The sequence below is a fragment of the Chiloscyllium plagiosum genome, unplaced genomic scaffold, assembly GCF_037043375.1.
Source record: "Chiloscyllium plagiosum isolate Xiang-an unplaced genomic scaffold, Cpla_swu_hap1 HiC_scaffold_38, whole genome shotgun sequence".
Lineage (NCBI taxonomy): Eukaryota > Metazoa > Chordata > Chondrichthyes > Orectolobiformes > Hemiscylliidae > Chiloscyllium > Chiloscyllium plagiosum.
Window position 1 is genome coordinate 33241382 of NW_028270176.1, and position 16314 is coordinate 33257695.

Below are 16314 nucleotides of genomic sequence, written 5' to 3' on the forward strand. Positions count from 1 at the left end.
CACTCGGAGCACCGTGCACAGTTCCAGTCTCTGTATCCCTCAGTCAGACCCACACTCGGAGCACCGTGCACAGTTCCAGTCTCTGTATCCCTCAGTCAGACCCACACTCGGAGCACTGTGCACAGTTCCAGTCTCCGTATTCCTCAGTCAGACCCACACTCGGAGCAATGTGCACAGTTCCAGTCTCCGTATCCCTCAGTCAGACCCACACTCGGAGCACCGTGCACAGTTCCAGTCTCCGTATCCCTCAGTCAGACCCACACTCGGAGCACCGTGCACAGTTCCAGTCTCCGTATCCCTCAGTCAGACCCACACTCGGAGCACCGTGCACAGTTCCAGTCTCTGTATCCCTCAGTCAGACCCACACTCGGAGCACCGTGCACAGTTCCAGTCTCCGTATCCCTCAGTCAGACCCACACTCGGAGCACCGTGCACAGTTCCAGTCTCTGTATCCCTCAGTCAGACCCACACTCGGAGCACTGTGCACAGTTTCAGTCTCCATTTACCTCAGTTAGATCGAAACTGAACACACTTGGCGGCTGGTCTCTCTCAAGGAGAGGGATCTGAGGGAACGACCCGATCAGGTGGTTTACAATTCTGAAAGGGGGTCAACTCGGGGAGTTGGAGAGACAATATTTCCACTTGGCCGGTGGGCGGGGGGGGAGAGACCGGAACGAGGGGCCGTCGGTAGGAGAGAGTCCCGAATAAATCCAATTGAGAATTCAGGATAAACGTCTTCACCCCAGGGAGTGGGAGGAGTGAGGGATCATGGGACTTGCTCCCAGGGCTGTGGTATTGACCCAGGGACCTGTGGACCTTCTCTGAATGTAATAGTCTGTGCTCTGTCCTCTCAGGAAACGGAAGAAGACTGATTCTACCAGCCCACAATGCACTGAGGCAACAAACGCTGTCTACAGCGTGGTCATGAAACGGAATCAGGTTAGTGTGGAAACAGCAGGAAGTCCAATGTAGGGTAAGCTCTGTGAGGCCATTCTTCCCCTCTTAGCTGATACCCAATTCAAAATGATTGTGGCTGATCGACTGTCTGACCCTCACTTCCAGGGGCTCAGAGCTCGATCGATCTCACCGTCTAGAATATACTGAGCGATTATACTCTCCAAGGGAGAGAATTCCAAAGATATCAGCCCCCCCGCCCACCCTGGGAGTGAATGCGTTTCCCCAAACACAGACTGGGACCCCACACCCATCTCAGTCCCCAGATTTCCAGTCTCCGGTCTGGGAGAGTGGGGGTGATGGGAGCAGCTTCTCTGAGCCCCTGTCCCCAGCTCAGCTCCTCCTGAAGTCACACAGCCAGTGGGGGATGTTTGTTATCAGAGTGAGCCCCCTGCTCCCATTGAGGACAGCACAGCAAGATCCCACAGGCTGCAGTCAGAGGAATGACTGCTATTCATACTGGTGATGTAGGCAAACGTGAGGACCGCAGATACTAGAGATCAGACTCTAGATTAGAGAGTGGTGCTGGAAAAGCACAGCAGGTCAGGCAGCATCCGAGGGGCAGGAGAATCGACGTTTCGGGCAAAAGCCCTTCATCACGAGTGAGGCCTGATTTTTCTGCTCCTCAGATGCTGCCTGACCTGCTTTTTCAGCACCAATCTAATACTGGGTGATGTAAGTTCAGGGTTAAATATCAGCACCCAGAGCAATGATTCCTCAGCACTGACCCTCCGACAGTGCCCACTCCCTCAGCACTGACCCTCCGACAGTGCCCACTCCCTCAGCACTGACCCTCCGACAGTGCCCACTCCCTCAGCACTGACCCTCCGACAGTGCCCACTCCCTCAGCACTGACCCTCCGACATTGCCCACTCCCTCAGCACTGACCCTCCGACAGTGCCCACTCCCTCAGCACTGACCCTCCGACAGTGCCCACTCCCTCAGCACTGACCCTCCGACATTGCCCACTCCCTCAGCACTGACCCTCCGACAGTGCCCACTCCCTCAGCACTGACCCTCCGACAGTGCCCACTCCCTCAGCACTGACCCTCCGACAGTGCCCACTCCCTCAGCACTGACCCTCCGACAGTGCCCACTCCCTCAGCACTGACCCTCCGAGAGTGCGGCACTTCCTCAGCACTGACCCTCCGACAGTGCCCACTCCCTCAGCACTGACCCTCCGACAGTGCCCACTGCCTCAGCACTGACCCTCCGATAGTGCCCACTCCCTCAGCACTGACACTCGGACAGTGCCCACTCCCTCAGCAGTAACCCTCCAGCAGTGTGGCACTCCCTCAGCACTGACCCTCCGACAGTGCCCACTCCCTCAGCACTCACCCTCCGATAGTGCCCACTCCCTCCGCACTGACCCTCCGACAGTGCCCACTCCCTCAGCACTGACCCTCCGATAGTGCCCACTCCTCCAGCACTGACCCTCTGACAGTGCCCACTCCCCCAGCACTGACCCTCTGACAGTGCCCACTCCCTCAGCAATGACCCTCTGACAGTGACCACTCCCTCAAAACTGACCTTCCGACAGTGCCCACTCCCCCAGCACTGACCCTCCGATAGTGCCCACTCCCTCAGCACTGACCCTCTGACAGTGCGACACTCCCTCAGCACTGACTCTCCGACAGTGCCCACTCCCTCAGCACTGACCATCCGACAGTGCGGCACTCCCTCAGCACTGACCCTCCGACAGTGCCCACTCCCTCAGCACTGACCATCTGACAGTGCCCACTCCCTCAGCACTGACCCTCCGACAGTGCCCACTCCCTCAGCACTGACCCTCCGACAGTGCCCACTCTTTCAGCACTGACCCTCCGACAGTGCCCACTCCCTCAGCACTGACCCTCCGACAGTGCGGCACTCCCTCAGCACTGACCCTCCGACAGTGCGGCACTCCCTCAGCACTGACCCTCCGACAGTGCGGCTCTCCCTCAGCACTGACCCTCCGACAGTGCGGCACTCCCTCAGCACTGACCCTCCGACAGTGCCCACTCCCTCAGCACTGACCCTCCGTCAGTGCGGCACTCCCTCAGCACTGACCCTCCGACAGTGCGGCACTCCCTCAGCACTGACGGAGAGACAGTAAGAGAGTGACACAGAGAGAGACTTTGAGAGAGAGAGAGACAGAGACAGAGAGTGTGACAGACATCTAGAGAGTGATAGAGAGATAGAAAGAATGGTACTCAAGTACAGAGAGACAAAGCGATAGAGTGATAAGCAGAGAGAGGGAGAGAGAGAGATAGAGAGAGTGATATGCTGAGAGAGGTAGACAGTGAGACTGAGGGTGGGGGAGATCGGTGATAAACTGGATAAGATATTCCACACTGTCCCCCGAAGTTGTTTGGTGTTGAATTATGTTGTGGTGATATGTTGAGCAGGGCAAGGCACTATCTAAATGCATGTTGCTGAGCAGCAATGTCGGCTGATCCTGCTGTTGTTGTTGTATTCCTTCCAGGCGAAGGAGAGGACGGTGTATGAGAACATGATGATGGCCGAGAGCACGGACCCTCAGGGGCACTCCCGCCCGGATGACCATGTTGAATATGCGACCATTAACTTTGGGGCCAGCTCCCAGACCCCGGAGGGACAGAAACAAACAGGAGCCACTCGGTAATGTCTGACTGAGGGCTAGAACCACCCAGCAACACCGGGACCCCGTGGCACTGGAGAATGAGTCAGGCCTGGGACGTGGGATTGGCGCTGACTGGGTTACTTAATAGGGGATAGTACGGAGCCACTTGGGCCAAATGGCCTACCCCTACTCCCATCATTGCTACTACAGGGACACCACAGTGAAGGGGGTTATCTAAGATTACAAAGTGATCCTGATCAAACGGGTCAATGGGCTGAGGAGGGGCAGATGGAGTTTAATCTGGGTAAGTGTGAGGTGCTGTATTTTGGTAAAACACACAGGGACAGGGCTTATACAGTTAATGGTGGGGCCCTGGGTGGTGCTGGGGAACAGAGGGACCCAGGGATTCAGGGACATCATCCCTTTGGAGTCTGTGTCACACACAGACAGGGGGGTTACGAAGGGGTTTCACACACTCCCCTTCATTGCTCAGCCCTTTGAGTGTAGGGGTTGGGGACGTCATGTTGAGGTTGTACAGGACATTGGTGAGGCCCCTTCTGGGATACTGTGTCCAGTTCCGGTCACCCTGTTATAGGAAGAATATTATTAAACTGGAGAGGGTTCCGGAGAGATTTCCCAGGATGTTGCCGGGAATGGGAGGGTTGGAGTTATAACGAAAGGCTGGATAGGCTGGGACTGTTTTCCCCGGAGCGTCGGAGGCTGAGGGGTGACCTTATAGAGGGTTATAAAATCATGAGGGGGACAGAGAGGGTGAATGGTGGGTGTCTATTCCCCCAGGGTGGGGGGGATTTGAAGACCAGGGGGGCACATGTTTAAGGGGAGAGGAGAGAGATTTAAAAAAGACACGAGGGGCAACTGTTTTCCCCCGAGGGTGGTCCGTGTGTGGAATGACCTTCCGGAGGAAGTGGGGGAGGGACAGTTACAACGTTTAAAAGGGATTTGGATAAGGACATGGACAGGAAAGGGTTGGAGGGAGATGGGCCAGGAGCAGGCGGGGGGGGGGTGGGGGGCTAGTTTAGTTCATTCGAGGGGTTAGGATCTGGAACGTACTGTCCGAGAGCATGGGGGAGGAAGGGACACGCAAGGATTTCGAGAGGAAATTCAAGGGAATTCCAGGATTCTGATCTGGGAAGGAACGGTCGATAGATTTCCAAGTCGGGATGGTCAGGGGCTCGGAGGGGGACTTGCAGGGGATGGGGGTGTATGGGTTTGGAGGATGTTGGGGTGGGGGATACATGGGTGTGGAGGGTTTTGGGGGTGGGGGGTTATATGGGTTTGGGGGATGGGGGGTGTATGGATTTGGGGGGTGTTGGGGTGGGGGTTGTATGGGTTTGAGGGGGGTTGAGGAGGGGGGTCAATGGGTTTGGAGGGAGTTGGGGGTGGGGGGTATATGGGTGTGGAGTGTGTTGGGGGTGGGGGATGTATGGATTTGGAGGGGGTTGGGGTGGGGGTATATGGGTGCGGAGGGTGTTGGGGTGGGGGGTATATGGGTTTGGAGGGTGTTGGGGGTGTGGGGTGTATGTGTGTGGAGTGTGTTGGGGGTGGGGGGTGTATGGGTGTGGAGGGTGTTGGGGATGGGGGTGTAAGGATTTGGAGGGTGTTGGGGTGGGGGGTGTAAGGGTTTGGAGGGTGTTGTGGTGGGGGTATATGGATTTGGAGGGTTTTGGGTTTGGGGCTGTAAGGTTTTGGGAAGGTGTTGGGCCTGGGGGGGTGTATGGGTGTGGAGGGTGTTGGGGGTGGGGGTATATGGGTTTGGAGGGTGTTGGGGGTGTGGGGTGTATGAGTGTGGAGGGTGTTGGGGGTGGGGGTGTATGGGTGTGGAGGGTGTTGGGGGTGGGGGGTTTTTGGGTGTGGAGGGTGTTGGGGGTGGGGGATGTATGGGTGTGGAGGGTGTTGGGGGTGGGGAATGTATATGTGTGGAGGCTGTTGGGGTGGGGGTGTAAGGATTTGGAGGGTGTTGGGGTGGGGGGTGTATGGGTTTGGAGGGTGTTGTGGTGGGGGTATATGGATTTGGAGGGTTTTGGGTTTGGGGCTGTAAGGGTTTGGGAAGGTGTTGGGGCCGGGGGGGTGTATGGGTGTGGAGGGTGTTGGGGCTGGGGGAGTGTATGGGTGTGGAGGGTGTTGGGGGTGTGGGGTATATGGGTGCGGAGGGTGTTGGATGTTGGGGGTGTATGGGTTGGGAGGGTGTTGGGGGTGGGGGGTATATGGGTTGGGAGGGTGTTGGGGGTGGGGGGTATATGGGGGTGGGGGGTGTATGGGATTGGAGGGTGTTGGGGGTGGGGGGTATATGGGTTGGGAGGGTGTTGGGGGTGGGGGCTGTATGGGTGTGGAGGGTGTTGGGGGTGGGTGGTGAATGGGGGTGGAGGATGTTGGGGGTGGGGGGTGTATAGGTGTGTAGTGTGTTGGGGGTGGGGAGTATATGGGTGTGGAGGGTGTTGGGGGTGGGGGGTATATGGGTTTGGAGGGTGTTGGGAGTTGTGGGTGTATGGGTTTGGAGAGTGTTGGGGGTTGGGGGTGTATGGGTTTGGAGGGTGTTGGGGGTGGGGGTGTATGGGTTTGGAGAGTGTTGGGGGTGGGGGGTATATGGGTTTGGAGGGTGTTGGGGGTTGTGGGTGTATGGGTTTGGAGAGTGTTGGGGGTGGGGGGTATATGGGTTTGGAGAGTGTTGGGGGTTGTGGGTGTATGGGTTTGGAGAGTGTTGAGGGTTAGGGGTGTATGGGTTTGAAGAGTGTTGGGGGTGGGGGTATATGGGTTTGTCGTGTGTTAGGGGTAGGGGGTACATTGGGTTTGTTGTGTGACGGGGTTGGAGTTGGGGCAGATGTGATTGTATTTGACTCGAGGCTCCCCCCTGACCATCACCAGAATGAGGGGTGGGGTCAGGTTTCCAGTTTGTACCTGCTGACTGTTCACTATCTGCAGATCATCGAGTGTGTGTGTGCACGTGTGTGTGCGTGCGTGTGTGTGTGTGTGTGTGCATGTGTGTGTGTGCGTGTGTGTGTGTGTGTGTGCGTGTGCGTGTATGTGTGTGTGTGCGTGTGTGTGTGTGTGTGTGCGTGTGCGTGTATGTGTGTGTGTGCGTGTGCGTGTATGTGTGTGTGTGTGCGTGTATGTGTGCGTGTGTGTGTATGTGTGTGTGCGTTTTTGTGTGTGTGTGCGTTTGTGTGTGTGTGTGTGTGCGCGTGTGTGTGTGTGTGCGTTTGTGCGTGTGTGTGCGTGTGTACGCGTGTGTGTGTGTGCGCGTGTGTGTGTGTGTGCGTTTGTGCGTGTGTGTGCATGTGTGTGTGCGTGTGTACGCGTGTGTGTGTGTGCGCGTGTGTGTTGTGTGTGTGTGTGTGTGCGTGCATGTGTGTGTGTGTGTACGCGTGTGTGTGTGTGTATGTGTGCGTGTGAATGTGTGTGTGTGCATGTGCGTTTGTGTGTGTGCGTGTGTCTATGTGCGGGTGTGTGCGTGTATGTGTGTGTGTGTGCGTGTGTATGTGTGCGTGCATGTGTGTGTGCGTGTGCATGTGTGTGTTTGTGTGTGCGTGTGCGTGTGTGTGTGCATCTCTGTCTGCGTGTGCGGATGGGGAAGATACAGGGTGGACAGTTCCCCGTAATAATTTTTGCTCCTTCCAGCTCACAGTGTGCTTTCTGACATTCACAGGGGGAAAGGCAAGAAGCCTCTGAAAGGGAGACCCAACAATGATCCAACAGTCATCTACAGCTTGATCAAGAAGGCACCATCTCCGTCCCAGGTATAACAGCCCTCGTCCCCAAGAGGGAGTGCTGCACTGTCGGAGGGTCAGTGCTGAGGGAGTGGGCACTGTCGGAGGGTCAGTGCTGAGGGAGTCCTGCACTGTCGGAGGGTCAGTGCTGAGGGAGTGGGCACTGTCGAGGGTCAGTGCTGAGGGAGTGCTGCACTGTCGGAGGGTCAGTGCTGAGGGAGTGGGCACTGTCGGAGGGTCAGTGCTGAGGGAGTGCTGCACTGTCGGAGGGTCAGTGCTGAGGGAGTGCTGCACTGTCGGAGGGTCAGTGCTGAGGGAGTGGGCACTGTCGGAGGGTCAGTGCTGAGGGAGTGCTGCACTGTCGGAGGGTCAGTGCTGAGGGAGTGGGCACTGTCGGAGGGTCAGTGCTGAGGGAGTCCTGCACTGTCGGAGGGTCAGTGCTGAGGGAGTGGGCACTGTTGGAGGGTCAGTGCTGAGGGAGTGGGCACTGTCAGACGATCTGTGCTGATGGAGTGCTGCACTGTCGGAGGGTCAGTGCTGAGGGAGTGGGCACTGTCGGAGAGTCAGTCCTGAGGGAGTGGGCACTGTTGGAGGGTCAGTGCTGAGGGAGTGGGCACTGTCGGAGGGTCAGTGCTGAGGGAGTGCTGCACTGTCGGAGGGTCAGTGCTGAGGGAGTGGGCACTGTCGGAGGGTCAGTGCTGAGGGAGTGCTGCACTGTCGGAGGGTCAGTGCTGAGGGAGTGGGCACTGTCGGAGGGTCAGTGCTGAGGGAGTCCTGCACTGTCGGAGGGTCAGTGCTGAGGGAGTGGGCACTGTTGGAGGGTCAGTGCTGAGGGAGTGGGCACTGTCAGACGATCTGTGCTGAGGGAGTGCTGCACTGTCGGAGGGTCAGTGCTGAGGGAGTGGGCACTGTCGGAGAGTCAGTCCTGAGGGAGTGGGCACTGTTGGAGGGTCAGTGCTGAGGGAGTGGGCACTGTCGGAGGGTCAGTGCTGAGGGAGTGCCGCACTGTCAGAGGGTCAGAGCTGAGGGAGTGGGCAATGTCAGTGGGTCAGAGTTGAGGAAGTGCCGGACTGTTGGAGGGTCAGTGCTGAGGGAGTGGGCACTGTCGGAGGGTCAGTGCTGAGGGAGTGCCGCACTGTCGGAGGGTCAATGCTGAGGGAGTGCCGCACTGTCGGAGGGTCAGAGCTGAGGGAGTGGGCAATGTTGGTGGGTCAGAGTTGAGGAAGTGCCGGACTGTTGGAGGGTCAGTGCTGAGGGAGTGCCGCACTGTCGGAGGGTCAGTGCTGAGGGAGTGGGCACTGTCGGAGGGTCAGTGCTGAGGGAGTGGGCACTGTCGGAGGGTCAGTGCTGGGGGAGTGGACACTGTCGGAGGGTCAGTGCTGAGGGAGTGGGCACCGTCGGAGGGTCAGTGCTGAGGGAGTGGGCACTGTCGGAGGGTCAGTGCTGAGGGAGTGCCGCACTGTCGGAGGGTCAGTGCTGAGGGAGTGGGCACTGTCGGAGGGTCAGTGCTGAGGGAGTGGGCACTGTCGGAGGGTCAGTGCTGAGGGAGTGGGCACTGTCGGAGGGTCAGTGCTGAGGGAGTGGGCACTGTCGGAGGGTCAGTGCTGAGGGAGTGGGCACTGTCGGAGGGTCAGTGCTGAGGGAGTGGGCACTGTCGGAGGGTCAGTGCTGAGGGAGTGGGCACTGTCGGAGGGTCAGTGCTGAGGGAGTGGGCACTGTCGGAGGGTCAGTACTGAGGGAGTCAGTGAGATGTGTGTCAGTGTGTGTGTGCCAACACTCCCCCTGCTGGTTGTCATTGGTTGTTCAATTCTCCCTTTGTTCCAGGCCCAATATTAACATTTCTGTAGCACCAGACAATCTCATCATAAAACCTCATCCTGAGGGAAGGACTCTCCAAGGGATTCGTGGGAAATGTTGTAAAACTGGGCCCAAGCCTATTACAGCAAATAAAGTAACATCCCACAAGCAGGGACATGATAAAGATTACCAGGGGGATCCATCGTCCCCTCTCAGTCAGAAATACACTGATAGGGAGGGTGTGTAGGGGCTGGAGGGGGTTACAGAGATAGGGCGGGGATGTAGGGGCTGGAGGGGGTTACAGAGATAGGCAGGGGGTGTAGGGGCTGGAGGGAGTTACAGAGATAGGGAGGGGGTGTAGGGGCTGGAGGGGGTTACAGAGATAGGGAGGGGGTGTAGGGGCTGGAGGGGGTTACAGAGATAGGGAGGGGGTGTAGGGGCTGGAGGGGGTTACAGAGATAGGGAGGGGGTGTAGGGTCTGGAGGGAGTTACAGAGATAGGGAGGAGGTGTAGGGGCTGGAGGGGGTTACAGAGATAGGGAGGGGGTGTAGGGTCTGGAGGGAGTTACAGAGATAGGGAGGAGGTGTAGGGGCTGGAGGGGGTTACAGAGATAGGGAGGGGGTGTAGGGGCTGGAGGGGGTCACAGAGATAGGGAGGGGATGTAGTTGCTGGAGGGGGTTACAGAGATAGGGAGGGTGTGTAGGGGCTGGAGGTGGTTACAGAGATAGGGAGGGTGTGTAGGGGCTGGAGGTGGTTACAGAGATAGGGAGGGGGTGTAGGGGCTGGAGGAGGCTACAGAGATAGGGAGGGGGTGTAGGGGCTGGAGGAGGTTACAGAGATAGGGAGGGGGTGTCGGGGACGGATGGGGTTACAGAGATAGGGAGGGTGTGTAGGGGCTGGAGGGGGTTACAGAGATAGGGAGGGGGTGTAGGGGCTGGAGGGGGTTACAGAGATAGGGAGGGGGTGTAGGGGCTGGAGGGGATTACAGAGATAGGGAGGGGGTGTAGGGGCTGGAGGGGGTTACAGAGATAGGGAGGGAGTGTAGGCGCTGGAGGGAGTTACAGAGATAGGGAGGGGGTGTAGGGGCTGGAGGGGGTTACAGAGATAGGGAGGGGGTGTAGGGGCTGGAGGGGGTTACAGAGATAGGGAGGGGGTGTAGGGGCTGGAGAGGGGTTACAGAGATAGGGAGGGGGTTTAGGGGCTGGAGGGGGTTACAGAGATAGGGAGGGGGTGTAGGGGCTGGGGGGGGTTACAGAGGTAGGGAGGGTTGAGATGGAGATGACTGTGTTGTTTGAGCCGGGATGGGGGATGTGGGAAAGTGCAGCGGAAACTGTTACTTCACTTTGCTCTCGACTGTCCCCACACATTTCGAAATGTTCCCACATATTGCAGGGTTTATGGGACACGATTGTGGCAACACGACTGAGTGACGTTACTGTCAGAACGGAAATAGATACTGACAGTGCCCACTCCCTCAGCACTGACCCTCCGACAGTGCCTACTCCCTCAGCACTGACCCTCCGACAGTGCCCACTCCCTCAGCACTGACCCTCCGACAGTGGGGCACTCCCTCAGCACTGACCCTCCGACAGTGCCCACTCCCTCAGCACTGACCCTCCGACAGTGCCCACTCCCTCAGCACTGACCCTCCGACAGTGGGGCACTCCCTCAGCACTGACCCTCCGACAGTGCGGCACTCCCTCAGCACTGACCCTCCGACAGTGCCCACTCCCTCAGCACTGACCCTCCAACAATGGGGCACTCCCTCAGCGCTGACCCTCCGACAGTGGGGCACTCCCACAGCACTGACCCTCCGACAGTGCGGCACTCCCTCAGCACTGACCCTCCGACAGTGCCCACTCCCTCAGCACTGACCCTCCAACAATGGGGCACTCCCTCAGCGCTGACCCTACGACAGTGTGGCACCCCCTCAGCACTGACCCTCCGACAGTGCCCACTCCCTCAGCACTGACCGTTCGACAGTGGGGCACTCCCTCAGCGCTGACCCTCCGACAGTGGGGCACTCCCTCAGCGCTGACCCTCCGACGGTGGGGAACCCCCTCAGCACTGACCCTCCGACAGTGCCCACTCCCTCAGCACTGACCCTCCGACAGTGCCCACTCCCTCAGCACTGACCCTCCGACAGTGCCCACTCCCTCAGCACTGACCCTCCGACAGTGCCCTCTCCCTCAGCACTGACCCTCCGACAGTGCCCACTCCCTCAGCACTGACCCTCCGACAATGCCCACTCCCTCAGCACTGACCCTCCGACAGTGCCCACTCCCTCAACACTGACCCTCCGACAGTGCCCACTCCCTCAGCACTGACCCTCCGACAATGCCCACTCCCTCAGCACTGACCCTCCGACAATGCCCACTCCCTCAGCACTGACCCTCCGACAGTGCCCACTTGCTCAGCACTGACCCTCCGACAGTGCCCACTCCCTCAGCACTGACCCTCCGACAGTGCCCACTCCCTCAGCACTGACCCTCCGACAGTGCCCACTCCCTCAGCACTGACCCTCCGACAATGCCCACTCCCTCAGCACTGACCCTCCGACAGTGCCCACTCTCTCAACACTGACCCTCCGACAGTGCGGCACTCCCTCAGCACTGACCCTCCGACAGTGCGGCACTCCCTCAGCACTGACCCTCCGACAGTGCAGCACTCCCTCAGCACTGACCCTCCGACAGTGTGGCCCTCCCCTTGTCCCGGTGAGCGATCGTGGCGTCAGCCGTATTTGGGGTCTGTCTGATTCCTGAGGGTTTCAGTGAGACGCCTGTCCCTGAGCGAGGGAGGGATTCTGCCCCCGACAGATGGACAGTTTGTTTCTGTAAGGCCATTCTGGCATTCACCCTCTCTGCTTTCCCCCCACCACCGTCTCCCATAGGTGACCAGTGATGATTATGAAAATGTCGTACACTTGTTTGCGAAAGGCAATGATTCCAGTGAGGATGAGCTGAATTACACGTCCGTGTTGCAACTGAATCCCCCTGGCAACCGTGCCCATCGCCGCGGCTCTCATGATGACATTGAATACACCAGCATCAGGTTTTGATGCAGGTAAGCCCTCTCACTGACTGAGATCCACAGCTACAGGCCCAGTCTCTCCGAATATTACTGCTCTGTCTGTATGGACTGAGAGAGCAAGATAGAGGGAGGAGAGGAGAGGGAATGAGATAGGGGGAGAGAGAGAGAGAGAGAGAGAGAGAGAGAGATAGAAGGAGGGAGAGAGGTAGCAGGAGAGAGGGTGAGAGCAAGAGTTAGAGGGAGAGTAAGAAATAGAGGGACAGAGATAGAGGGAGAGAATGAGATAGAGGGATAGAGACAGAATGAGAGAGAGATAGAGGAAGAGATGGAGGGAGAGGGAGAGAGAGAGACAGAGAGTGAATGAGACATAGGTAGAGGGAGGGAGAGATTCAGTGAGTGAGATAGATTGAGGTGGAGAGAGACAGAGATAGAGGGAGAAAGTGGGAGTGAGATAGAGAGAGACAGAGTGAGAGAATGAATGACAATGAGATCAAGGGAGTGAGGGAGATGAGAGAGTGAGTGAGGGAGAGAGTGGAAAGGATGAGACTGAGATAGAGTGAGATTGAGAGAGGGTGTGAGGGAGAGATTGTGAGACAGTGAGTGTGAGAGAGAATGAGAGTGACTGAGAGAGAGAACAAGGCACCGAGAGATCTCTGAAGATATTGTAACGTACTTTCGCTTGGATTGACTGAGGGAGTGGGGGTGAGGGGGTGGGGGGGCGGAATGTGGGACTAACTCCCACAGGGAGTTGGGGGGGGTGGAATGTGGGGAGATGTAAGGATGTGTGTTGGGGGAGTGAAAGCTGGAATGCAGCAGAGACAGCAGCACACAGCCGATGGGCCAAATGGCCTCTTTCAGGGGTAGTTTATTAATTCTGCCATTCTCTCTCTCTCTCTCTCTCTGTCTCTTTCTCGTTCTCCTGCTCTCTATGTCGTTCTCCCTCCGTCACATTCCCTGGTTTCAGCTTTGACTGTTACCAAAGACAAATGCGGACAAGTTTCAGATACTGAGGAATTTCCTGTATAAAGTCCAGATGGGAGATCTCACTGAATATTGTTAAAGAAATGTGCATCCTGTGGAGAGTTGCTGCTGGAACAGGTTATACTGAAGATGGACATCAATAATCACATTGGGAGCACCGCGCACAGTTCCAGTCTCCGTATCCCTCAGTTAGACCCACACTCGGAGCACCGTGCACAGTTCCAGTCTCCGTATCCCTCAGTTAGACCCACACTCGGAGCACCGTGCACAGTTCCAGTCTCCGTTTCCCTCAGTTAGACCCACACTCGGAGCACTGTGCACAGTTCCAGTCTCCGTTTCCCTCAGTTAGACTCACACTCGGAGCACCGTGCACAGTTCCAGTCTCATTATCCCTCAGTTAGACCCACACTCGGAGCACCGTGCACAGTTCCAGTCTCATTATCCCTCAGTTAGACCCACACTCGGAGCACCGTGCACAGTTCCAGTCTCTGTATCCCTCCATTAGACCCACACTCGGAGCACTGTGCACAGTTCCAGTCTCTGTATCCCTCAGTTAGACCCACACTTGGAGCACTGTGCACAGTTCCAGTCTCTGTATCCCTCAGTTAGACCCACAATCGGAGCACCGTGCACAGTTCCAGTCTCCGTATCCCTCAGTTAGACCCACACTCGGAGCACCGTGCACAGTTCCAGTCTCCGTATCCCTCAGTTAGACCCACACTCGGAGCACCGTGCATAGTTCCAGTCTCTGTGTCCCTCAGTTAGACCCACACTCGGAGCACCGTGCGCAGTTCCAGTCTCTGTGTCCCTCAGTTAGACCCACACTCGGAGCACCGTGCACAGTTCCAGTCTCTCTGTCCCTCAGTTAGACCCACACTCGGAGCACCGTGCACAGTTCCAGTCTCTGTGTCCCTCAGTTAGACCCACACTCGGAGCACCGTGCACAGTTCCAGTCTCTGTATCCCTCAGTTAGACCCACACTCGGAGAACTGTGCACAGTTCCAGTCTCTGTATCCCTCAGTTAGACCCACACTCGGAGCACTGTGCACAGTTCCAGTCTCTGTATCCCTCAGTTAGACCCACACTTGGAGCACTGTGCACACTTCCAGTCTCCGTATCCCTCAGTTAGACCCACACTCGGAGCACCGTGCACAGTTCCAGTCTCCGTATCCCTCAGTTAGACCCACACTCAGAGCACCGTGCACAGTTCCAGTCTCTGTATCCCTCAGTTAGACCCACACTCGGAGCACCGTGCACAGTTCCAGTCTCCGTATCCCTCAGTTAGACCCACACTCGGAGCACCGTGCACAGTTCCAGTCTCTGTATCCCTCAGGCAAGATTCGGATGCTGATGAATAGGAGCATGATGCTGGGTGTCAGAAATGTTAAGTTGGCTGGAACAGGCGCAAGGAAGTTCTCCCAGGAGTGTGGGTCATGTGATGTAAGCTCCAGCTCATGAGACCTCAGTGCCTGTGTTGTGATGTTTCCCTGCTAACCCCAAGGGTGTGGTTAGTATTTGGGGGATTGCATTTTCTGATTTGAATATCGACTTTTCGGGGACCATTTTGAAACCCATGGAAAGGAAACAACTTCAGGATCTGGATCAATCCACCAGCTCTTTTCACACTGCAACCTCAGAATCCTTCTCCCTCATGGGATCTCAGGGCTGGAGGGGGCTACAGAGATAGGAAGGGGGTGTAGGGGCTGGAAGGGGTTACAGAGATAGGGAGGGGGTGTAGGGGCTGGAGGGGGCTACAGAGATAGGGAGGGGGTGTAGGGGCTGGAGGGGGTTACAGAGATAGGGAGGGGGTGTAGGGGCTGGAGGGGGTTACAGAGATAGGGAGGAGGTGTAGCGGCTGGAGGGGTCTACAGAGATAGGGAGGGGTGTAGGGGCTGGAGGGGTTTACAGAGATAGGGAGGAGGTGTAGCGGCTGGAGGGGGCTACAGAGATAGGGAGGGGGTGTAGGGGCTGGAGGGGGTTACAGAGATAGGGAGGGGGTGTAAGGGCTGGAGGGGGCTACAGAGATAGGGAGGGGGTGTAGGGGCTGGAGGGGGTTACAGAGATAGGGAGGGGGTGTAGGGGCTGCAGGGGGTTACAGAGATAGGGAGGGGGTGTAGGGGCTGGAGGGGGTTACAGAGATAGGGAGGAGGTGTAGCGGCTGGAGGGGTCTACAGAGATAGGGAGGGGTGTAGGGGCTGGAGGGGTTTACAGAGATAGGGAGGAGGTGTAGGGGCTGGAGGGGGTTACAGAGATAGGGAGGGGGTGTAGGGGCTGGAGGGGGTTACAGAGATAGGGAGGAGGTGTAGCGGCTGGAGGGGTCTACAGAGATAGGGAGGGGTGTAGGGGCTGGAGGGGTTTACAGAGATAGGGAGGAGGTGTAGCGGCTGGAGGGGGCTACAGAGATAGGGAGGGGGTGTAGGGGCTGGAGGGGGTTACAGAGATAGGGAGGGGGTGTAAGGGCTGGAGGGGGCTACAGAGATAGGGAGGGGGTGTAGGGGCTGGAGGGGGTTACAGAGATAGGGAGGGGGTGTAGGGGCTGCAGGGGGTTACAGAGATAGGGAGGGGGTGTAGGGGCTGGAGGGGGTTACAGAGATAGGGAGGGGGTGTAGGGGCTGGAGGGGGTTACAGAGATAGGGAGGAGGTGTAGCGGCTGGAGGGGGCTACAGAGATAGGGAGGGGGTGTAGGGGCTGGAGGGGGTTACAGAGATAGGGAGGGGGTGTAGGGGCTGCAGGGGGTTACAAAGATAGGGAGGGGGTGTAGGGGCTGGAGGGGATTACAGAGATAGGGAGGGGGTGTAGGGGCTGGAGGGGGTTACAGAGATAGGGAGGGGGTGTAGGGGCTGGAGGGGGTTACAAAGATAGGGAGGGGGTGTAGGGGCTGGAGGGGATTACAGAGATAGGGAGGGGGTGTAGGGGCTTGAGGGGGTTACAGAGATAGGGAGGGGGTGTAGGGGCTGGAGGGGGTGACAGAGATAGGGAGGGGGTGTAGGGGCTGGGGGAGGCTACAGAGATAGGGAGGGGGTGTAGGGGCTTGAGGGGATGACAGAGATAGGGAGGGGGTGTAGGGGCTGAATAAATTGGGGAAACTGGATCAGCAGAGTGTGGGATCTGGTGAATTTTGAGTCAAGGTGGGAGAATATTGGGACAGACAGCTAGAGATGGTAAAGAGTAATTAATGATCTCTAAATAAAGTTGCGATGACATTGTACATAACCCCCAGTCAGACTGGGCGCCATTTGAGTGATT

General features: G+C 57.6%; 1 protein-coding gene across 1 annotated transcript in view; it reads left to right on the forward strand.

The window, feature by feature from the left end:
- LOC148139422 (B-cell receptor CD22-like) overlaps positions 1-14755 on the forward strand; it is a 74600-nt gene extending 59845 nt beyond the window's left edge. Inside the window, exons 14-18 of the mRNA XM_087980751.1 lie at positions 855-939; positions 3419-3573; positions 7200-7290; positions 11948-12120; positions 13052-14755. Coding sequence (XP_087836877.1) covers positions 855-939; positions 3419-3573; positions 7200-7290; positions 11948-12115 — 499 coding nt within the window. The 3' untranslated portion in view covers positions 12116-12120; positions 13052-14755. The remainder of the gene's footprint in view (positions 1-854; positions 940-3418; positions 3574-7199; positions 7291-11947; positions 12121-13051) is intronic.
- Positions 14756-16314: the final 1559 nt, after the last annotated feature.